Source organism: Gadus morhua, chromosome 2, assembly GCF_902167405.1.
Source record: "Gadus morhua chromosome 2, gadMor3.0, whole genome shotgun sequence".
Classification (NCBI taxonomy): Eukaryota; Metazoa; Chordata; class Actinopteri; order Gadiformes; family Gadidae; genus Gadus; species Gadus morhua.
Window position 1 is genome coordinate 25,391,123 of NC_044049.1, and position 23,903 is coordinate 25,415,025.

General features: G+C 42.4%; 5 protein-coding genes across 8 annotated transcripts; 4 read left to right on the plus strand and 1 right to left on the minus strand.

The window, feature by feature from the left end:
• The first annotated feature begins 1,771 nt into the window (after window positions 1–1,771).
• Window positions 1,772–12,486, plus strand: LOC115537742 (uncharacterized). 3 transcript variants are annotated; one of them, XM_030349804.1, is made up of 3 exons: window positions 1,772–1,890; window positions 10,023–10,081; window positions 10,164–12,486. In XM_030349804.1, the coding sequence occupies exons 1-3, from the start codon at window positions 1,868–1,870 to the stop codon at window positions 12,326–12,328; spliced, it is 2,247 nt and encodes a 748-aa protein (XP_030205664.1). In that variant the 5' UTR covers window positions 1,772–1,867; the 3' UTR covers window positions 12,329–12,486. The 3 variants fall into 3 exon arrangements, with proteins under 3 accessions (XP_030205664.1, XP_030205666.1, XP_030205659.1); XM_030349806.1 differs by lacking the exons at window positions 10,023–10,081; window positions 10,164–12,486 and adding exons at window positions 1,970–2,028; window positions 2,116–2,780 and having other exon boundaries at window positions 1,776–1,890; XM_030349799.1 differs by lacking the exon at window positions 1,772–1,890 and adding an exon at window positions 9,837–9,944.
• On the plus strand, window positions 4,256–6,306 carry LOC115537768 (uncharacterized). Of its 2 annotated transcripts, XM_030349807.1 has the most exons (3): window positions 4,256–4,417; window positions 4,500–4,558; window positions 4,642–6,306. In XM_030349807.1, exons 1-3 carry the CDS (start codon window positions 4,371–4,373, stop codon window positions 6,177–6,179), a joined length of 1,644 nt encoding a protein of 547 aa, XP_030205667.1. In that variant the 5' UTR covers window positions 4,256–4,370; the 3' UTR covers window positions 6,180–6,306. The 2 variants fall into 2 exon arrangements, with proteins under 2 accessions (XP_030205667.1, XP_030205671.1); XM_030349811.1 differs by lacking the exon at window positions 4,500–4,558 and having other exon boundaries at window positions 4,280–4,417.
• A 1,548-nt stretch (window positions 12,487–14,034) lies between the features above and the next one.
• On the plus strand, window positions 14,035–16,137 carry LOC115537783 (uncharacterized). The gene is made up of 3 exons (XM_030349817.1): window positions 14,035–14,205; window positions 14,284–14,342; window positions 14,421–16,137. Exons 1-3 carry the CDS (start codon window positions 14,183–14,185, stop codon window positions 15,977–15,979), a joined length of 1,641 nt encoding a protein of 546 aa, XP_030205677.1. The 5' UTR covers window positions 14,035–14,182; the 3' UTR covers window positions 15,980–16,137.
• A 1,330-nt stretch (window positions 16,138–17,467) lies between these two features.
• On the plus strand, window positions 17,468–19,532 carry LOC115537789 (uncharacterized). Its single transcript, XM_030349824.1, has 3 exons — window positions 17,468–17,610; window positions 17,689–17,747; window positions 17,827–19,532. The coding sequence occupies exons 1-3, from the start codon at window positions 17,588–17,590 to the stop codon at window positions 19,377–19,379; spliced, it is 1,635 nt and encodes a 544-aa protein (XP_030205684.1). The 5' UTR covers window positions 17,468–17,587; the 3' UTR covers window positions 19,380–19,532.
• Window positions 19,533–21,217: 1,685 nt separating this feature from the next.
• Window positions 21,218–22,602, minus strand: LOC115535215 (uncharacterized). Its single transcript, XM_030346232.1, has 3 exons — window positions 22,489–22,602; window positions 22,349–22,404; window positions 21,218–22,265 (listed from the first exon to the last, which is right to left on the minus strand). Exons 1-3 carry the CDS (start codon window positions 22,509–22,511, stop codon window positions 21,322–21,324), a joined length of 1,023 nt encoding a protein of 340 aa, XP_030202092.1. The 5' UTR covers window positions 22,512–22,602; the 3' UTR covers window positions 21,218–21,321.
• Window positions 22,603–23,903: the final 1,301 nt, after the last annotated feature.

Sequence of the window (23,903 nt, forward strand, 5' to 3'; positions counted from 1 at the left end):
ATTTAATCTACTCTGAAAAGGTTTGGTCTGCTTTTTGTGTTGCACGTTCTTGGTGCATTTGATTTTCTTTGTCTATTGAGCGTACAGCACAGCAGACTAATATGTTCCTGCGTTCGATTGGTTTTAATTCAAATAATTACAAATTGCAATGAGATTTTAAGGGAAAAAGGACACATGCCGTGTAACTGAGACAAGAAACAAGACAAGCAAACTACCCTTCGGGGCCAGCACAGCAACAGACAAGTTAGAGGAATGAGTAATGAGCTAATTTACATTCACTGCAGCACCGCATGTCACATAAACGGTACAGCTGGAAAACAGATGTGCTTTTTATATGTTCTCTTAAAACATTCAGAGAGCTGTTTGCGTGGGTCACACACCACAGAAGAGATGATTGCTTCTTTTATGGCAGATTGCTTCCATTGCCTGTCCCTAGAAGAGGCCAGACAATGGCTAGAAGACGAGAGAAGGGGGTTCACAAGGGGGGACAGTGCAGTAATCCCTCCCGCCAAGAGGGTGCGCTATCACAACCGCGGTTCGCTGAAGCAAAGTGTTTTAGGAGGCCTACATTTTATCAAATATTTGTTAAACATTTAAAGCTTGAATAGAGTGGTTCATAGGATCATGAAGTCCGACTAACTCATGTCTGTCTGTCAATGTTTTGACAGACTGTACGGCCAACTTATTCTCCAGGTTAAACCATTGGGTAGTGCAGTATTTGAGAGTGTTGATATTACTTGGCTAGACTTCAAGTCTACATGAGTGTTGATGTAATGCAGCTTTTGTAGAATAGAGTCACTAACAGTTGAGTCAAATAGCAAGACTGCTGCCTTACTATTTTGTCATTCCTGGCAGGGTACAACCTTTATGCTGAATGAGAGAAAAGCATTTCATAATTATTAATAGTGTAGTCAGTGTTGCCCTCCGCAAGCAGCAACAGGAGCAAGAAAAACAATCTGCAAACAATGGCTAAGTGTTCACCATTTAAACCTTAAGGTCTCAGATTCAGGTTTTCTCCCCATAAGGGTAATGAAGGGAAACAGCTGAAGTATTTTGTCTTGGTCTACACCTTCCTGCCTCAGTGGTATCCACCCTTGGATTGGACGATGCAAGTAGATGGGAGTGGCTTTCTCCCCGCCTTTAGCCTCTGAAGCCACTGGATGCAGGGTTGCACACATACACATCGCCACAGGATCCCATTCTGATGCCGTAGCGGATCGCTGGGGTCAAAACGTTGATGTCTTCTCAACAACTGTCCAATGTCGTACCAGAAGCTTTGAATGACGCTGTCGCTCAAGCATAGAAGCATTCCAAAGACACAGCCATGTATAAGTCAATCAAACACAATAAGTGGGCTCAAATGTTTGTTTTGAACAAAGTATCAGTGTGTTTTTAAGAAACCTAAATGGACATAGGCCTGAACACTTTGATACAACATTGAAGTTTTGTCCATAGCAGTCAGCGACAATCTTTTATTCAATATGCTTTTAAGAGCCCGTCCTGCCAAGGGATTCAAGATGTGACAAACTGTTGTGTAGTGAGGGGAAACATCTCAGCAGTATCAGAAGTAGACCAAAGAGGGCTAAATAATTGTTATTATGTTGAAACGTGGAAAGATTTGCAAAATTTGTCAAGGAAGAGGTCAGATAAAGACCATGGTTGTACAAATAGCACACCTGTTTCTGATGTAGATGATTATGTTGCATAGGCTAACAGCTGCTAATGCTTTGGTGTTGAGTGGTTGCAGGTCCACTATATAAAGAGATAGCAGAGGTCCAGTGCAACAGTGCTTTCGATCCGGTCTAGCCTCAACCAACCTGTCTGGGAAATACTTTGAATAGAGTGTGCTGCTTCTACTGTACTAGCCATGGCTGTTGGGTGCATTCTCAGGTAGGGTTGACATTCTAACTTTAGGCTTTTCTGTTAAGTTATCTGTGTAAATTAATATTAATTTTTTCTTGTATTGCAGAGTGTCATGGATTTATTTGTTGCTGTTGGGTGGCTGTCTTCCTTTCCCACAACTGAACGGTAAAATTACCCATTTAACATTGTCTTTTAATTGTTTGATTCTCACTTTCACTTATGTAGCATGGCTTTTGTCTTCTATCCTCTTAGGGTACATGTCTACATCCAAGACTGACCAACCGAACATTAGGGGTGCTAAAGATGGCAAGCTAGATACTTCTCCATCTGGAATGTCGGATGCATATGGCAGACTAAAAGGATATTTAGACCAACGCAAGAAAGTCCCACTAGCTGCAGCTCAGATGACCAGCGGCGATAAGACGGTTTCCAACAGCATTTCGGGTAACCGGGACCAGGCTGCTCCTGTTGAAACCCCGGCCTATCCCTGCGATGGGGCTGATTTGACCATGGACTCTACTTCATGTAAAGATGCTGCACAACCAGTTCTCCAGCCAATGATGGTTCCTTTTGAGCAGCCCAGTGCTCAGAGGCCACAGGAGGTGAGCGAACCGCTTGCATCGACCTACCTTGTCCAAGCCAATGGTGGATATGGTCGAGGCAGCCTGGTGTTCTCCAGGAAGAAATACTTCAGAGGTTACCCTCCACCGCCCTCATACGTCCTCATGTCGATGAGACCTGAATCCAAAACAGGAGGCGGTGACTGATGGGGCCCCTTGGCCATCGATCGTACTTTCTTGTTCCTGCTGTTGCTTGTCGACGGCTACACTGACTACTGTCAGTCATTCAGAAATGCTTTTCCTCTCAACATGAATGGTTGTACCCTGAAAATAATAAACTACAAAAAGTCAAATTTTGTTCATGTTCAGTATTTGTGGTATGGCTTCCGGCCTTACTATTTGACAACCGTCAGTGACTCTAGTCTACAAAAGCTGCATTGCATCAAAATGCACACTTGGGTTTTCTTTGAAAAACATTTAAACTTTTCTAGTCATAGTAATGGATCATGACGGCAAAAGAGCTCCCCTAGCACAAAATAAAATGCTAACTGCATGGTTGGCCTTGTACTTGCATAAAAGGCAACAATGGACCAACTAAGGACAGGGGCACTATTTTTGGGCCTAGCCACGTTTTACCTTAAACTAAATCGTTGCTTGATCCTGCCATTGCTCACATATGAATCTAGTGTATGTCAACAATAAATGTTCCATCTTCCAGGATGAGCAATCAATGATCGAAGGAAAATCTACAAATTGATGGGTCCCATTTGGGACCGTGGTTTCACCATATTTGCATTATAGAACATCAATATTTTCCATAAAGCATTCCTTATTCCTTCAATTGTAATAAATGTACTTCTGTAAATCAATGTGCTTTGTAGATGGTTCTATTGGTGGATAAGTCTTCATTTTCTTATAACATCATGCATCTAAATTCCTTACATCGTTGAATAAAGACTTAAATGCAGTTCAACTTTCAGTTTAATCCCCATGATGTTTTACAAACAATAAAATAATCATATTACGTGAATAAATTGAGTAAGTTAAAACACGTGTAATATAAAATATCCTCATGACAATATGCAGTATATTTGAACTATGGCTAGTTACAAAACTGCATATATCAAGCTAGGCCGACATTTCACCATACGCTCCATATGAATACACATCGTCACAGGGTCACGTCCTGAGGCCATGGCGATCACTGGGGTCAAAAGGTCAATGTCCTTTTCAACAACTAACTGTCCAATGTCTTATCCAAAACTTTAGATTACCCATGTGTCCAGTTATATGTCATGAGGAAAAACGTTAATGAGCTGCAAACAAACTCAAACCACTTTTTGTGCTAGATTCCGGTTTAATACATGGTTTCCTTATGTCCATAAGGAGAAATACAAAAATGGCTGTCACCCTCCCCAAGACTTTCAAATGATTCAAATGTTTGTTTCACTGCATATCAACAAAGTATCAACGTGATTTTAAGAGGCACATGGGTTCCTACATGGGCATACACATCTGATACAATATTGGAGTTTTGTCCATAGCGATCAGTGATAATCTTAATAATAATATTTTATTCATTATGCTTTAAGAGCCCGCCCTTCCAAGAGAATCAAAATGTGACGAACTGTAGTGTAGTGTAGTGAGTGGAAGTATCTGAGCATTATCAGACGTATCCCAAAAAGGGGCAAAATAATTGTTATGTTGAAACATTGAGAGATTTGCAACGTATGTCAATGAGGAAGACCGATAAAGAACATGGTTTGCAAATAGCACACCTGTTTCTGATGTGGATGATTATGTTGCAGAGGCTAACAGCTGCTAATGCTTGGGTGTTGAGTGGTTGCAGGGCCACTATATAAAGAGATAGCAGAGGAACACTGCAACTGTCTTTTTGGTCTGGTTTGGCCTGAACCAACCAACCTACCTTTCTGGAAAATACTTTGAATGGAGTGTGCTGCTTCAACTATGATGGCTGTTGGGTACCTTCTCAGGTAGAGTTGGCATTGTGGCTTTTGGCTATTCTATTTTCTCTTGTTATGTGTAACTGAATACATTTTTTTTCTTGTATTGCAGAGTGTCTTGGATTTGTTTATTGCTGTTTGGTGGTAGTCTTCCTTTCCCGTCAATGAAGGGTACATCTGATACCACATTTTAACAGTTTTTACTTGTTCGATTCTCACTTTCACTTAGTATATTTTTGTGTTTTTCCTCTTAGGGTACAAGTACACCTCCAGTGACCATCCTAAAGCTATGGCTGAGGATATCAAGCTAGCAAATTATCCAACTGGGATGTTGGATTTATATAGCCTAGTAAAAGGATATTCAGACCGAAGCAACAAAATCCCACTAGCTGCAGCTTTAAAGCAGGCACCCTTGAACCCAGAGAAAGGGGCGAGGTTCCAGGGAGGTGGAGCGATGGAGCTTGGACAGGAAAATGCCAAGATTGCAGACTGGAACCGTGTCGGGCCAGTGACATTCCCTCTAAGACCTCCCTACCAGCTTAACTCATTTGAGGAGCAGTGGGGAAGCAGAAAGCCTATGTTCCCATCAGCTTATGAGCCCTCTACCAAACCATCTTCAGAACTGGCAGGCTCTGACCTTATCCCACCTACTCCATATCTGTTTTATGATGCATTCAGTAGTGATCCTACTTTGGAGTCTAAACAAGTGTCTACAAGTGGCGTGTACTTTAATCCTACCCAGAACCTCAACTTCCAGGCTGGTGAACGAGAGGGCTCACAGATCTATGCCGACCAGCCAAGCAGTTGGTCCTCTGCTTCCTACATGACCGGAGGAGAGGAGCCGGTATTCAGTAACGTGGGCCAGGCAGCTCTGACCATTGGCGCACAGACTCTGCAGGCTGACAAAGTATCTAGTAGTGACACTAATGGGGGTTACTATAGCTCTGCACTGCAGCTCGACGTCCAGGCTGGTTCACAAAGCTATTCCCCAAACTTGGTCTATGAGGATGTTTTTTATTACCCAGATGCTGAAACTGCACTGCTTCCTTCAAAAGAGGGTGACCGCTATGTCTCTGCAAATGCGGTCCGGCCAAGCACTTGGTCCTCGGCTCACTACATGAGTGGAGGCGCAGAGCCGGTATCCTCCAGTCACACAGGTCACTGGGCCCATCCTGCTCCTGTTGAAACCCCCATCTATCCAACCTATGTGGCTCCTTTGTACTTGGACTCTACTTCAAGTAAGCTTCATTCAGAGGGGGTTGACACCTCCAAGTATGACTCTATGAACGCAGTCCAGCCAAGCACTTGGTCCTCGGCTTCCTACATGACCAGAGAAGAGGAGCCGGTATTCTCCAGTCATACAGGTGACTGGGCTCATGTTGCTCCTGTGGAAACCCCTGCCTATCCAAGCTATGTGGCTGATTTCGGCTTGGACTCGACTTCAAGTAAAGCCGCTGCACAACCAGTCCTCTTCATGCCACTGAAGAAGGCTCCTCAGCTGCCCAGCTCCAAGTGGCTTCAGATATCGAAGGAGGCTCCTCAGCTGCCCAGCTCCAAGTGGCTTCAGGGATCGAAGAAGGCTCCTCAGCTGCCCAGCTCCAAGTGGCTTCAGAGGCCAAAGAAGGTGACGGACCAGTCTGCAGCTACCTACCTTGTCCAATCCAAGGGTGGACACATCCGAGGCCGTCAGGTGTTCTCCATGAAGAAATACTTCAGCGGTTTCCCTCCACCGCCCGCATCCGTGCTTATGGAGATGAAGCCTAAATCTGAGACCGTAAGAGGTAAATGGTGACCACTTGGCCATCAATCGTAGTGGTGTTCATGCTTGTGCGTGGCTTCACTGACCAGCAGTAATTGGCTTTCCTTTTTCAGCACAAGTTTGTAACCTGAATAAACTAAATGTTACTTTTTAAACTTGACTTTCGTATTCATTATTTGTAGCATGGCTGCAGCCTGCAGACCTTGCTATTCGACTCGACAGTCATTGACACTATTCTGAAAAAGCTGAACTACCATCGAAATTCACACCTTATGTTTAGCCATTTAGTTTTGTCTTAAAAATGAAGATGGCTCATGACAGCACAGCTCCTGCAGCATTAAATTATGCGTTTAATAATGAAATGCCAACTAGCGATAGCCTTGTACATCTATCGAACACGTCACAATGGACCAACCAAAGATGGTACTGTTTTCGGCCAAATCTGTTAATTGTTCTTAACTGTATATCCTAGGTGGTCAAATTGTTTCAAAGATGGCAATAACTATTGAAAGTTCGTCTTTGCGTCACATTTGGACTGGTCATGTCTCGTAACGATGTGAATGTTCCAATGTCAACGACGTGGTAGACCAGAGAAATGCTTAGTGTTTGGATCTGCAACCCAAAGAGGGTGCACATGGTTGCTATGTCAACACACACATTTCATTCTCAAACAAGCAATTTTCAAATGTGATCAGCTCAAATGGAGTTGTGCAGAGTTTTAAGTAGGTTAAAGGGGTGATTTTCCTGTTTAGCCCCCCCCACCACATTCTGAGTGTCCCCTGAAGCAATGTTGTATTCGGCCCTCTGGTTTTTGTTTCACTTCCCATTTCACTTAAGTCCCAATTTCTCTATCTGCTGGGTAGTCTGCCATTTAATCATGGCAATCGTTCGTGCCGCACAGGCTCCCGCCCTAGTCTTGCACCTCAAGATTGTCACATGCTGTCTGTTTTTGCCTTCGTAGCCCGACTTCAAAAAAAATTCACAAATTTTATTGTAATATTCAGGGAAATAGCTTGTCTAGGCCCAGTTGTAAATCTCAAGACACAGGATATATGTGGATACACTTATGCCAGCTCTTCCAGTTTTGCAAATTTGCTGCTGTTTAGTTAAACTATAGTAAAATATATTATATTCAATATGTGTATTCAGCTTTTCCCGTTTTTTTTTCAGAATGTTCCTAACTATTATACTACTTCCACTAAAATGGTTGATAAAATTATACTTTTTTCTGGTTCTAGTTCATGCCCTTTTTTAAAGATATATACAAATTCGACAATATACCATGGCAATGTTAAATAATAAAATCTATGAATGGTATCTAAAATAATTGAATTATATTAGATGTAAAGGGGTAATATTCAGGTATACCTGTTGTCAATAGTACTGTTTGCTTTTACCTCATTTTTACCTGATGTCACTTTTTTGTATAATACTAATGCATGTGACACAAATCTCTTGAATCATGAAATCTTGAATTTGACTGACTCCGGCCCAGCCAAAAAAACTCGGGCTCGAAAAGGTAGGGCTGAATTCAAGATGCAATGTGTCATTGTGGGTGAATTTGCAGACAAGTGCAAAGTGTTTGACCAATCGCCCAGAGTGGGAGTGCAATGGTCAGCGCATCCCAGCACGGAGGGGGACTTAAGCTATGATTCAAAACAGTGTTTTGAAAGATTCTGATATTATTCTTTTCAGAAATTACAAACATGGCCACCCTCCCAAAGACTAATAAGTGGATTCAAATGTTGGCTTCACAGCATATCAGCAAAGTATCAGCAGGTTTTTAAGGGGTCACATAGGTGCCAACATGGACATACACATCTGATACAACATTGGAGTTTTGTCCATTGCAGCGATAATCTTTTATTCACTATGCTTTTAAGAGCCCGTCCTGCCAAGGGACTCAAAATGTGACTAAATGTAGTGTAGTGAGGGTAAGTAGAGCAGTATCAGAAGAAACGATTTGCATCAAGTGGTTGCTTCTTCTTCTTCTCCTTCTTTTAACTTCCGGCAGACTGTAGGCCTTTACGGCAGACTATGCCTTTACGGCACAATGCTGTCACCAACAGGACAAAAATAAAAATTAAATATATTCCACAAACCCCTCAATTGGCCTATCCTATTTCCATAGGAACAAACCAGAGGTTGTAACTGCAACAAGTGACAATGAAAAAGGCAGATAAAGAGAGTAGGGTCTGTCTGCGTCCTGAAAGACGGAGGCGTAACTTGTAGTAGGCGTAACTTGTAGTAGGCGTAACTTGTAGTAGGAGGAGGCATGTCTTGTACTTTTCTAAATCGCGGTCCACACGACACGACCCAAGATGTTCCTCTTTTCGCGGTAAATAAAAAGTCTTGTAAATCACGGTTCACACATTACGCAAGCTCTTCCTTGAAGTCGAACTCTGAAGTTAAGATCTTGTCGGTAAATAAAAAGAAGTGGATTAATAATCCCCCGTCTGTAGCCAGGAAGGCTTACAGACACACCCTCAACATATTCCCAAACATACCTTTTGCATATTTGAGCCTTTGTCTATCTAATTATTTGACTTTAAGATGAAAGCTGCTTTCTAAGGTGCTAGCTATGTTTACGTTACTTTACGACCTGCCACGTTTGATGCACACTGAACAGTCACAAAATACTCTATACTGTACACAGGCTAGTAGATGTTGCTTGCTTCTTTCTGCCCCGAGTTTGCACAGTGCAACAGTGATGACGTAGCTGAGGAATCCATGTATTGAAGATCGGCAAATATATATAAAATGAAGGCTTGTAATGTGAACGCTATAATATGAATGCTTTCTCATAACTATCGTCCTGTTAGTGACATTGTTCTGGTCTTGTTTCTATCAGTAATATTTATTTTAATTCATTGTTTTCTATCTCATGAAGGATCTTGAAAACATACAGGAAGTGAGCAAGTGGCTAAAACAGAACCTCTTCAAAGGTGTAGTTGAGGTGCCGCGCTTCCCTGGCATGGAAGACAGCGAGGCTGTACAATCCCTAGAGAATTACATAGAAAATGGTGTCATCTTAAATGCTAAAGAAAAGCATGAAGTTATGGATCCTTTTCTATTTTTGTTTGAGTATTACGAGGACATGCAATTGTTTTTTGGAAAACTTGAAGATAATACGACGATTAAAGTCCATTGGGGATTGTTTTAACCGAAATGTATTCAATAAAATTCTTTAAATTATTAATCTGCTGTCTTTTTGTTAAAGGTATAAAGGGATAAAGTAGGCTAAACTTAAGCAGGTTCCCCACGTTAAACTGCTATATGCATTATGCTACATGTCATTGTAAAATTGTAATAGGCTTCTTTTCTTAAATGCATATGACTCGGGATGTCAGTTTGACGTAAGCCAGTATGGCTATGATTAAACTAATCAAGAGCATATTTTTAAATGAGCGGGTCGGGTGCATTATTTTTATATAAGGCCTAATATTTGAGGTCCGAGTTGCGGTCATTTATGTACACGCGCACGAATACTATAGAGAGATCGGTTCCGTGATTTAGAAAAGTACAAGACACGCCTCCTACTACAAGTTACGCCTACTACAAGTCACGCCTCCATCTTGCAGGAAGCAGACGGATACTATTGGAGTGGTTGCGTAAATAGCACACCTGTTTTTGAAGTGGATGATTATGTTGCAAAGGCGTTGATTGGCTACAGGGCCATAATATAAAGAGATAGCAGAGGATCAGTGCAACAGTGTTTTAGGTCTGGTTTGGCCTCAACCAATCTGTCTGGGAAATACTTTGAATATAGTTTGCCATGGCTGTTGGGTGCATTCTCAGGTAGTGTTGGAGTTGTAGCTTTTGTCTTCTCTCTTAAGTTATCTGTGTAGCTGATTAACACTTTTTCTTGTATTGCAGAGTGTCTTGGTTTTGTTTGTTGCTGTTTGGTGGCAGTCTTCCTTTTCCATCAATGAAGGGTAACATTGCACATTGAATAGTTTTTACTTGTTTGATTCACATGGTAACTTGATATGGTTTTTGTATTTTATTTTATTTTAGGTGACAGATATACCTCCAAGACTGACCATCCTGAAATTGGGGGTGATAAAGATGACAAGCTACAAACTTCTCATACTCTGAGGTTTGAGGCATATAGCCTAGCAAAAGGATATTCAGACCGAAGCAAAAAAGTCCCACTAGCTGCAGCTCCAAAGCAGGCACTGTTGAACCCCGAGGAAGGGGCGAGGATCCAGGGAGGCAGAGCTGTGGAGTTTGGACAGAAAAATGCTGAGATTGAAGACCAGAAACTTCCTCTAAACCCTGCCAACCAGCATGATTACTCTTTTGAGGAGCAGAGGGGCAGCGCAAAGCCTCAGTTCCCTAAGCCTTCTACCAAACCATCTTCAGAACTGGCAGGCTCTGACCTTATCCCTCCTACTCCATATCTGTTGATGGACGATGGTGCATTCAGTAGTGGTCCTACTTTGGAGTCTAAACAAGTGTCTAAAAGTGGCGGGTACTTTAATCCTACCCAGAACCTCAACTTCCAGGCTGGTGAACAAGAGGGCTCACACTTCTATGCGGACCAGCCAAGAAGTCGGTCCTCTGCTTCCTACATGACCGGAGGAGGGGAGCCAGTATTCTCCATTAATTCAGGTAACATAGCGCCGACCATTAGCGCACAGACTCTGCAGGCTGACGTAGTATCTAGAACTGACACTAAAGGGGGTTACTCCAGCTCTGCGCTGTACCTCGATGTCCAGGCTGGTTCACAAAGCTATTCCCCTAACCTGGTCTATGAGGATGTTTTTCATTACCCTGCTGCTGAAACTGCACAGCTTCCTTCAGAAGAGAGTGACCTCTCTGACTACAACTCGGTGAATGTGGTCCAGCCAAGCACTTGGTCTTCTGCTCCTTACATGACTAGAGAGGAGCCGGTATTAAGTAACTGGGCCCACGCCGCTCCGAACATTAGCGCACAGATCCTGGAGGCTGAAGTAGTACCTAGAATTGACACTAAAGGGGGTTACTCTAGCTCTTCACTGCACCTTGACCTCCCAGCTGGTGTACAAGAAGGTTCACAAAGCTATTCCACTAACCTTGTCTATGAGGACTTTTCTCAATACCCAGCTGCTGAAACTGCACAGCTTCCTTCATCAGATGATGACCCCTACACCTATGACTCTGTGAATGCGGAACAGCCAAGCAGTTGGTCCTCTGATCGTTACATTACCAGAGAAGAGACGGTATTCTCCAGTAATGCAGGTGACTGGGCCCAGGCCGCTCTGAACATTGGCGCACAGATCCTGGAGGCTGAAGCAGTACCTAGTATTGACACTAAAGGGGGTTACTCTAGCTCTTCACTGCACCTTGACCTCCCAGCTGGTGTACAAGAAGGTTCACAAAGCTATTCCCCTAACCTTGTCGATGAGGCTGTTTATCAATACCCTGCTGCTGAAGCTGCACATCTTCCTTCAGAAGAGAGTGACCTCTCCGACTACAACTCTGTGAATGTGGTCCAGCCAAGCACTTTGTCTTCTGCTCCCTACATGACTAGAGAAGAGGAGCCGGTTTACGTCAGTAATTCAGGTGACTGGGCCCAGGCTGCGCAGACCATTAGCGAACAGCCTCTGGAGGCTGAAGCAGTACCTAGTACTGACACTAAAGGGGGTTACTCTAGCTCTTCACTGCACCTTGACCTCCCAGCTGATGTACAAGAAGGTTCACAAAGCTATTCCCCTAACCTTGTTGATGAGGCTGTTTATCAATACCCTGCTGCTGAAACTGCACAGCTTTATTCAGAGGGGGTTGACGCCTCCAAGTATGACTCTATGAACGCAGTCCAGCCAAGCACTTGGTCCTCGGCTTCCTACATGACCAGAGAAGAGGAGCCGGTATTCTCCAGTCATACAGGTCACTGGGCCCATGTTGCTCCTGTGGAAACCCCTGCCTATCCAAGCGATGTGGCTGATTTCGTCTTGGACTCGACTTCAAGTAAAGCCGCTGCACAACCAGTCCTCTTCAAGCCACTGAAGAAGGCTCCTCAGCTGCCCAGCTCCAAGTGGCTTCAGAGGCCAAAGAAGGTGAGGGACCAGACTGCATCTACCTACATTGTCCAATCCAAGGGCTCACACCGCCGAAGCCGCCAGATGTTATCCAAGAAGAAGTACTTCAGCGGTTTCCCTCCACTGCCCCCATTCGTGCTTATGGCTCTGAGACCGTAAGGGGTAAATGGTGACCACTTGGACATTAATCAATTGTGTATTTTTCCCGCTTGCTTATGGATTTCTACACTGACTATACCTTCAGTAATGCTTCGCACTGTCAGCATAAAAGCTTGTTCCCTGTAAAGAATAAACAAAATGTAACTATTTAAACTTGACTTGTCTTTGTTCAGTACTTGTCTTTGTTAATTGACATTTAACATTCAGATATAGATTTGAAATTTAGATTTGAAATTTAGATTTAACATTTAGATATACATTTTAGATTCAGATTTAATGTTTGGATTCAACATTTCGATTTAAATTTGACATTTATATTTAGATATTAAAATAATATACAATTTCTAACATGGATTTTGTACATTTAAACATTGACAATTGCATAAAGTGTTTTACATTAAGTGTTCGCTCATGTGAGCTAAATGTATCAGCTAAAAAATTGTACGAGTTTTTACAAACGGTACCCCATAGTGCAACATTGACGTGGCTGAGAAATCCATGCATTGAAGACCGCCAAATACATAAGGCAAGGCAACTTTATTTATGTAGCACTTTTCATACACAAGGCACTCAAAGTGCTTCACATATAAACATTGTCATACAATAAAATGGAGTAAAAGAAAACATGCAAAGAAATAGTAAAACAGAAAGTTAAGGCATTTTTGTATTAAAATAGAAAATATAGGCAAAGTTAAAGCTTTTTAGAAAGTGCAATGTATTTAAGATTTAGCAGAAAGCTAAATCATAAATACAAGCCTTCATAAAATGAAGGCTTGTAATGTGAGCACTATAATATGAAGGCTTTCTCATAACTATCCTCCTGTTAGTGACATTGTTCTGGTCCTGTTTCTATCAGTAATATTTATTTTAATTCATTGTTTTCTATCTCATGCAGGATCTTAAACATACATGGAGCGAGCAAGTGGCTAAAACAGATGAAGGAACAGAACCTCTTCAAAGGTTAAGTCCAGGTGCCGTGCTTCCTTGGCATGGAAGACAGCGAGGCTGTACAATCCCTAGAGAATTGCATATAAAAATTGTTACACCTTAATTGCTAAAGAAAAGTATGAAGTTATGGATCCTTTTCTATTTATGTTTGAGTATTATGAGGACATGCAATTGTATTTTGGAAAACTTGAAAATAATACGACAATTAAAGTCCATTGGTGATTGTTTTAACCAAAATGTATTCAATAAAATTCTTTAAATTATTAATCTGCTGTCTTTTTGTTAAAGGTATAAAGGGATAAAGTAGGCTAAACTTAAGCAGGTTCCCCACGTTAAACTGCTATATGCATTATGCTACATGACATTGTAAAATTGTAATAGGCTTCTTTTCTTAAATGCATATGACTCGGGATGTCAGTTTGACGTAAGCCAGTAAGGCTACGATTAAGCTAATCAAGATCATATTTTTAAATGAGCGGGTCGGGTGCATTATTTTTATATAAGGCCTAATATTTGAGGCCTGAGTTGCGGTCATTTATGTACCCGCGCACCTATGCTACAGAGAGATCGCTACCGCGATTTAGAAAAGTACTAGACCCCTCCTACTTCCGTGATTTAGAAAAGTACAGGACACGCCTCCAACTACAAGTTACGCCTACTACAAGTCACGCCTCCGTCTTGCAGGAAGCAGACGGATACTATTGGAGTAAGAACATGGTTGCCCAAATAGCACACCTGTATTTGATGTGGATGATTATGTTGCAAAGGCTAGGAGCTGCAAATGCTTGTGTTGAGTGGCTACAGGGCCACAATATAAAGAGATAGCAGTGGATCAGTGCAACAGTGCTTTAGGTCTGGTTTGGCCTCAACAAATCTGTCTGGGAAATACTTTGAATCTAGTGTGCCATGGCTGTTGGGTGCATTCTCAGGTAGTCTTGGCGTTGTAGCTTTTGTCTTCTCTCTTCAGTTATCTGTGTAGCTGATTAACACTTTTTCTTGTATTGCAGAGTGTCTTGGTTTTGTTTGTTGCTGTTTGGTGGCAGTCTTCCTTTTCCATCAATGAAGGGTAACATTGCACATTGAATATTTTTTACTAGTTTGATTCACATGGTCACTTAATATGTTTTTTTGTATTTTATTTTAGGTTACAGCTATACCTCCAAGAATGACCATCCTGAAATTGGGGGTGATAAAGATGACGAGCTACAAACTTCTAATACTCTAAGGTTTGATGCATATAGCCTAGAAAAAGGCTATTCAGACCGAAGCAAAAAAGTCCCACTAGCTGCAGCTCCAAAGCAGGCACTGTTGAACCCTGAGGAAGGGGCGAGGGTCCAGGGAGGCAGAGCTGTGGAGTTTGGACAGAAAAATGCTGAGATGGAAGGCCAGAAACTTGTCAAGCCAGTGACATTCCCTCTAAACCCTCCCAACCAGCATGATTACTCTTTTGAGGAGCAGTGGGGCAGCACTAAGCCTCAGTTCCCACCCTCTGACACTAAAGGGGTTTACTCTAGCTCTTCATTGCACCTTGACCTCCCAGCTGGTGTACAAGAAGGTTCACAAAGCTATTCCACTAACCTTGTCTACGAGGACTTTTCTCAATACCCAGCTGCTGAAACTGCACAGCTTCTTTCACCAGATGATGACCCCTACACCTATGACTCTGTGATTGCGGAACAGCCAAGCAGTTGGTCCTCTGATCGTTACATTACCACAGAAGAGCCGGTATTCTCCAGTAATGCAGGTGACTGGGCCCAGGGCGCTCCGAACATTAGCGCACAAATTCTGGAGGCTGAAGCAGTACCTAGTACTGACACTAAAGGGGGTTACTCTAGCTCTTCACTGCACCTTGACCTCCCAGCTGGTGTACAAGAGGGTTCACAAAGCTATTCCCCTAACCTGGTCTATGAGGATGTTTATCAATACCCTGCTGCTGAAATTGCACAGCTTCCTTCAGAAGAGAGTGACCTCTCTGACTACAACTCTGTGAATGTGGTCCAGCCAAGCATTTGGTCTTCTGCTCCCTACATGACTAGAGAAGAGGAGCCGGTTTACGTCAGTAATTCAGGTGACTGGGCCCAGGCAGCGCCGACCATTAGCGAACAAACTCTGGAGGCTGAAGCAATACCTAGTACTGACACTAAAGGGGGTTACTCTAGCTCTTCACTGAACCTCAACTTCCAAGCTGGTGTACAAGAAGGTTCACAAAGCTATTCCCCTAACCATGTCGATGAGGCTGTTTATCAATACCCTGCTGCTGAAACTGCACAGCTTTATTCAGAGGGGGTTGACGCCTCCAAGTATGACTCTATGAACGCAGTCCAGCCAAGCACTTGGTCCTCGGCTTCCTACATGACCAGAGAAGAGGAGCCGGTATTCTCCAGTCATCCAGGTCACTGGGCCCATGTTGCTCCTGTGGAAACCCCTGCCTATCCAAGCGATGTGGCTGATTTCGGCTTGGACTCTACTTCAAGTAAACCCGCTGCACAACCAGTCCTCTTCAAGCCACTGAAGAAGGCTCCTCAGCTCCCCAGCTCCAAGTGGCTTCAGAGGCCAAAGAAGGTGAGGGACCAGACTGCATCTACCTACATTGTCCAATCCAAGGGCTCACACCGCCGAAGCCGCCAGATGTTATCCAAGAAGAAGTACTTCAGCGGTTTCCCTCCACCACCCCCATTCGTGACTATGGCTCTGAGACCGTAAGGGGTAAATGGTGACCACTTGGCCTTCAATCAATTGTGTATTTTTCCCACTTGCTTATGGATTTCTACACTGACTATACCTTCAGTAATGCTTCGCACTTTCAGCATAAAAGCTTGTTCCCTGAAAAGAATAAACTAAATGTATCTATTTAAACTTGACTTTTGTCTTTGTTCAGTACTTTTCTTTGTTAACTTGACATTTAACATTTAGATTTAACGTTTAGATCCATCTGAAACATTTGGATTGAACATTTAGATTTAACATTTATATTTAACATTAAGATATAAATTTAACATTTATGTTTAGATAAAAAAATTATATACAATTTCTAACATGTATTTTGTACATTTGAACATATTTGACAATTACATATAACGTGTTTTACATGAATCTTTCGCTCATGTGAGGAAAATGAGCTAAATGTTGAATGTATCAGCTAAAAAATTTTACGTTTTTACAAATGGCACCCCATAGTGAAACAGTGACGTACCTGAGAAATCCATGTATTAATGACCAGCAAATATATATAAAATGAAGGCTTGTAATGTGAACGCTATAATATGAAGGCTTTCTCATAACTATCGTCCTGTTAGTGACATTGTTCTGGTCTTGTTTCTATCAGTAATTATTTTAATTCATTGTTTTCTATCATGCAGGATCTTAAACATACAGGAAGCGAGCAAGTGGCTAAAACAGATGAAGGAACAGAACCTCTCCAAAGGTGCAGTCGAGGTGCCGCGCTTCCCTGGCATGGAAGACAGCGAGGCTGCACAATCCCTAGAGTATTACATAGAAAATGGTGTCACCTTAATTGCTAAAGAAAAGTATGAAGTTATGGATCCTTTTCTATTTATGTTTGAGTATTATGGGGACATGCAATTGTTTTTTGGAAAACTTGAAAATGATACGACGATTAAAGTCCATTGGGGATTGTTTTAACCGAAATGTATTCAATAAAATTCTTTAAATTATTAATCTGCTGTCTTTTTGTTAAAGGTACAAAGGGATAAAGTAGGCTAAACTTAACCAGGTTCCCCACGTTAAACTGCTTTAGGCTACAGGTCATTGTAAAATTGTAATAGGCTTCTTTTCTGAAATGCATATGACTTGGGGATGTCCGTTTCACGTAAGCCAGTAAGGCTACGATTAAGCTAATCAAGAGCATTTTTTTAAATGAGCGGGTCGGGTGAATTATCTTTATATTAGGCCTAATATTTGAGGTCTGAGTTGCGGTCATTTATGTTCCCGCGCACCACTGCTACAGACAGATCACTTCTGCGATTTAGAAAAGTACTAGACCCCTCCTACTTCCGTGATTTAGAAAAGTACAAGACACGCCTCCAACTACAAGTTACGCCTACTACAAGTCACGCCTCCCTCTTGCAGGAAGCAGACGGATACTATTGGAGTAAGAACATGGTTGCCCAAATACCACACCTGTATTTGATGTGGATGATTATGATGCAAAGGCTAGGAGCTGCAAATGCTTGCGTTGATTGGCTACAGGGCCACAATATAAAGAGATAGCAGAGGATCAGTGCAACAGTGCTGTAGGTCTGGTTTGGCCTCTACCAATCTGTCTGGGAAATACTTTGAATCTAGTGTGCCATGGCTGTTGGGTGCATTCTCAGGTAGTCTTGGCGTTGTAGCTTTTGTCTTCTCTCTTCAGTTATATGTGTAGCTGATTAACACTTTTTCTTGTATTGCAGAGTGTCTTGGTTTTCTTGGTTGCTGTTTGGTGGCAGTCTTCCTTTTCCATCATTGAAGGGTAACATTGCACATAGAATATTTTTTACTTGTTTGATTCACATGGTCACTTAATATGTTTTTTTTGTATTTTATTTTAGGTTATAGCTATACCTCCAAGAATGACCATCCTGAAATTGGGGGTGATAAAGATGACGAGCTACAAACTTCTCATACTCTAAGGTTTGATGCATATAGCCTAGAAAAAGGCTATTCAGACCGAAGCAAAAACGTCCCACTAGCTGCAGCTCCAAAGCAGGCACCGTTGAACCCCGAGGAAGGGGCGAGGATCCAGGGAGGAGGAGCTGTGGAGTTTGGACAGAAAAATGCTGAGATGGAAGACCAGAAACTTGTCAAGCCAGTGACATTCCCTCTAAACCCTCCCAACCAGCATGATCACTCTTTTGAGGAGCAGTGGGGCAGCACGAAGCCTCACTTCCCACCCTCTGACACTAAAGGGGCTTACTCTTCATTGCACCTTGACCTCCCAGCTGGTGTACAAGAAGGTTCACAAAGCTATTCCACTAACCTTGTCGATGAGGCTGTTTATCAATACCCAGCTGCTGAAACTGCACAGCTTCCTTCACCAGATGATGACCCCTACACCTATGACTCTGTGGTTGCGGAACAGCCAAGCAGTTGGTCCTCTGATCGTTACATTACCACAGAAGAGCCGGTATTCTCCAGTAATGCAGGTGACTGGGCCCACGCCGCTCCGAACATTGGTGAACATATTCTGGAGGCTGAAGCAGTACCTAGTACTGACACTAAAGGGGGTTACTCTAGCTCTTCACTGCACCTTGACCTCCCAGCTGGTGTACAAGAGGGTTCACAAAGCTATTCCACTAACCTTGTTGATGAGGCTGTTTATCAATACCCTGCTGCTGAAACTGCACAGCTTCCTTCAGAAGAGAGTGACCTCTCCGACTACAACTCTGTGAATGTGGTCCAGCCCAGCACTTGGTCTTCTGCTCCTTACATGACTAGAGAAGAGGAGCCGGTTTACGTCAGTAATTCAGGTGACTGGGCCCAAGCAGCGCAGACCATTAGCGAACAGCCTCTGGAGGCGGAAGCAGTACCTAGTACTGACACTAAAGGGGATTACTCTAGCTCTTCACTGAACCTCAACTTCCAAGCTGGTGTACAAGAAGGTTCACAAAGCTATTCCACTAACCTTGTCGATGAGGCTGTTTATCAATACCCTGCTGCTGAAGCTGAACAGCTTCATTCAGAGGGGGTTGACGCCTCCAAGTATGACTCTATGAACGCAGTCCAGCCAAGCACTTGGTCCTCGGCTTCCTACTTGACCAGAGAAGAGGAGCCGGCATTCTCCAGTCATACAGGTCACTGGGCCCATGTTGCTCCTGTGGAAACCCCTGCCTATCCAAGCTATGTGACTGACTACGGCTTGGACTCGACTTCAAGTAAAGCCGCTGCACAACCAGTCCTCTTCAAGCCACTGAAGAAGGCTCCTCAGCTCCCCAGCTCCAAGTGGCTTCAGAGGCCAAAGAAGGTGAGGGACCAGACTGCATCTACCTACATTGTCCAATCCAAGGGCTCACACCGCCGAAGCCGCCAGATGTTATCCAAGAAGAAGTACTTCAGCGGTTTCCCTCCACCACCCCCATCCGTGCTTATGGCTCTGAGACCGTAAGGGGTAAATGGTGACCACTTGGCCTTCAATCAATTGTGTATTTTTCCCACTTGCTTATGGATTTCTACACTGACTATACCTTCAGTAATGCTTCGCACTTTCAGCATAAAAGCTTGTTCCCTGAAAAGAATAAACAAAATGTAACCATTTAAACTTGACTTATGTTTTTATTCAGTACTTCAATTTGACTTGATTCTACAAAGCGGCATTACAGCAAAATACATGCCTTATCTTTATTTTTAAAAGCCTTTAACCTGTTCTTTATAAAAATCATGAAGATGGATCATGACAGCAAAAGAGCTCCTCTAGCATTCAATTATGATGGGTTAATAATGAAATGCTAACTATGTTTGGCCTTGTACTTCTATTAAACACAATGGAACAACCATCGAGGCACTATTGGGCCTATACTGCTTTTTGTTTACATGTATGACCTGAAAGTAATGTCTGAACTGAAAAGCTAAAGGTTTAACTTGTCTAGCACCCTGATAAGTCGGCGGGTGAATGCAGCTGATTATTGCGATTACCTTTTTGGAAATGACCTTTTGAATCTTTAGTTACAAAAAAGACTTGCAATGATGGTTAGGGCAACGGTGACCATTTGGCCTTAAAGGCAAGGTGCAGTTGACTTGAGGTGCTAAACGATTTTAAACGTTTCTTTGGTATTTGCTTTGAAGTGTTGATCTAGTGTAATGTAGGTAAGCATTGTATTGTTTCTGGATACAGCACTTAATGACTTGAGTTTTCTTTACCTTTTAGGACCTGTTTCAATGTAGGTTACAATTTAATAAATTGCATATAATGAAGTTAGTATTTTTACAAGATACTTTACAAGTATATTAAGTACATACTGGTAAGTATTTATCAAGAAAAATACTTTAACCTTAGTACCGTTTGCGTTATTCTTCCCACCACTGTAGTACTCCCATTCCTAAAATGTAATTGTTTTGATATAAAACATTAGACTTCTACAAAGAATGGAAGCTCTTATCAGCGCTTGCTTTTCTATCCTGCGATCAAATATAAAAATATCCCAGGGAGGGGAAGAACAGAAAGTATCTCGTATAGAAAGTCAACCCCTATACCTCAAATACCATATGCTCTGAAATGTTGAACCTATGAAATAAGGAATATGTATAACCAATTAATGTAAAATAACCTAAACGAAGTTTGGTGTCAATTGTTATGTAAAAGTAGTTCAGACATTCCACACTTTGGGAAGACTTGCAGTAGATACTCCATTGAAACTGGTCAAGTCATTGACCCTCCCCAGCTAAAGCAAATAGGGTTTCCCGAGACAGCAGATGAATCATCCAGATCCAGACATTTACCACAGCAATGTGGTGACCGTGACGCCTCAGCCCACTGTGGTCAATTAATCAGAACATTTTGGCAAGCACAATACAAACAACTTAAGCATTTGAAAGTTAAGTGAATGAATCATTCATAAAAGCATTTTTCCTACATATTCATTACCAAGAAAAATAAATTAAGGTGGTTTATAAAGCATAAATTAAGTTGACCAACTATTTAGTCAACAATTGACAGTTTGAAAGAATAAGCCAGCATTTACAATGACTTCAAAAGGCCTCATGCACCAAGTAGTTGGTAAGATATTCACTCTAGATTTAACAGACAACTTCTACCCTAACAAATCAAGAAGTGCGGTAGTGTTTATCTACTTCATGAATGACCTTACAAACCATAATACCAGTTCATGTCACAAAGTATGCACTTCTTACTCTGCAACATTGAATTGCTTGACATTCAAACAAAAAATACATTCTCAGGAGTCAGTTCAGTAAGTACCCTCTGAAAAAGAAATACCAAGCAAAGAATAAAACATGAAGTCACTTTAATGAAACTAAATCATAAAAACTCATGCTGAATATAATATTAGCTTTAGTGCATCAACAGGCAATGATAATACATGATCGTTGGATCAGAGTTTCCATCTTCTTTGTCTCTTTAGGCCAAACGAGGCAGGTGGAGGGCCCTTCTTGTAGTATCTGGTATTGCGGTTCACATTCCTTCCTCGTCCGTGGCGACCTCTGGATTGAACAATGTAGGTGTATGGGAACGGCATGCTCACCTCCTTTGGCATCGCAAGCTGATGGGTGCTGGGCAGCTGTGGCGTAACCATACGGAAGCGGCCTGGTTGTGCAGCCCCTTTACTTGGCATGGAGTCCAAGACAAAATGGGTCCCATAGCTGGGAAAGGCAGGGGTTTCAATCGGAGCAGCCTGGACCCGGTGAGCTGAATCACTGGAGAATACCGGCACCTCTTTGCTCTCGAAGGGTCGAGACAGCCAACTGCTTGGCTGGACAGCACTGTCTGAGTTGTAGTTGGAGGGGCCAACCTCTTTGGAAGGAAGCTGTGCATTTTCAGAAGAAGGGTGCTTGGCCTCAAAGTTAGGGGAATAGCCTTGGGCATCACCTGCTCTGTCAAACTGGAGGCTGAGGTGCTGAGGCAGGCCGTATCCACCTATGCTAGATACTGGGTCAGCATCAAGTGTCGAATTGATGGGCGTGACCTCAGAGTCAGTGAACTGATGATGGGGGACAGGGTCGAAGGAGGGTACAGAACTGGGAAAACCAAAGCTCCCTGGCTTTGAAGATTGGGTAGAAGGCTCAATGAATACTCCGCCATGCGGATCGTTAGACCCTCTAACAGTCTTGTATGTGGGGTTTAAAGGGAACGTGAGTGGCTCATGAGGCATGAACAAGTCCCAGTTAATCTGTAGTGCTACCGGGGATCTGTAGCTTCTGTCTGCGTAGCCTGTTGCTTGGCCATAGGAACTCAATACTTTTGATGGAGAAAACACCAGCTGCTCCTCTTGAAAACCCCCAAGTCCACGGCTGGCATCGGTATAGGGATTGTTGTACCCTAAAGGGGGAAAACATGCCTTGAGAAAGCCACACTATACAAGTAATATCATTGGTCAAAATTAAATAAGTAAATTAAGTTACCCTTCATTGATGCAGCAAGACTGCCACCACAGAGCAACAAGCAGACCCAAGACACTCTGCAAGACAAGATAGCATTAGCACAACATGACAGTTAAACAGGCCTTGTGAGCAAAGACAACAGCTACATTTCGAAATCGAACCTCAGAATGCAACCAACACCCATAGCAACTATTAGAAGAAGCCCACAACGGTGACTGCTTTTCCCAAAGAAAGATACGTGTGCATTGTTGTCCTGAAATCTCTCTTTGTTTATAGCTGTGCAACATAATCAGCTCAATAAGAAACAAGTGTGTCGTTTGGACCAAGTTATTTATCTGCTTCCTGCATTGAGTCATTGAGAAAAATAATGCTAGGTAATTTAAGTCATAGATCAATGTCATGATGTTTCAAGTTAATATACAATTATTTGAAATGTTGCAATTTTTAAAAGCAGCCTTAATTTCTGCTAGACATACGATTGAAAAGATATGTACAAGTAACATGAGGCAGTACCCCATATTGTGAATAAGGTTTAGGGAGGTTTAGGGAGGTCAGGGACCATGGTCAAATCTCACCCCTAAACCCAGTGCCATAATTCACTGGTCTGAAAGGCTGCAGTCATCAAAACGATTATTTAATGCTGCAGTTTGGAAGCCATGAATGCTCATAAGGCTTATTTTTTCTGTTTCTAATGGGGATCGATCATCAAACTCACTGAATGTCATCACAACTACAACTTCTCTTTTCTAAAAGCAGTCTGTGTGATTTTAGAGGACCCAGCCACCCCCTTCGTTTCGATTACCATATATTATCCAACGTAGGATATTAAATCCTTTCAAGTACCAGTTATTAGTAATCTTCCAAATAGGATTGAAAAACATTTCAAGAACCAGTAATTAGTAATTGCTCAATATAGGATATAAATCAATTTCAAGCACCAGTAATTAGTTTATATCAAATGTGGGATATGAATCAGTTTCCCATCATAGCAGAAGAAAGAGATCTGTACAGAGAGAGGGTTAATCGGCACATTAACATGATTCTCTCGATGATTCACCATGTTCAAGCGCTCTTTCTATTTGTGTGTGTGTGTGTTTGTTAATTTGGATATGTGTGCATGTGTGTGTGTGTATTTGTGTGAGTAAGAGGGATAGCCCTGACAGACTTTGCCGTCGCCCCCTTCAGTACAGGGAGAACTGTAGTAGGAGGACTTGTTACTAGTCACTATATATATATCCCTCTGTCTATCTATCCATCTATCCCTCTATCTATTCCTCCATCTCTCTCTGTATATCTCTATCTATTCATCTATCCATGTATCCCTCTGTCTCTCTATCTATCTATATATTTATCTCTATGATATATCTATCCATTCCTCTATCTATCTATCTATCTATCTATCTATCTATCTATCTATCTATCTATCTATCTATCTATCTATCTGTCTGTCTGTCTGTCTGTCTGTCTGTCTATCTGTCTATCTGTCTGTCTGTCTGTCTGTCTGTCTGTCTGTCTGTCTGTCTGTCTGTCTCTCTCTCTCTCTCTCTCTCTCTCTCTCTCTCTCTCTCTCTCTCTC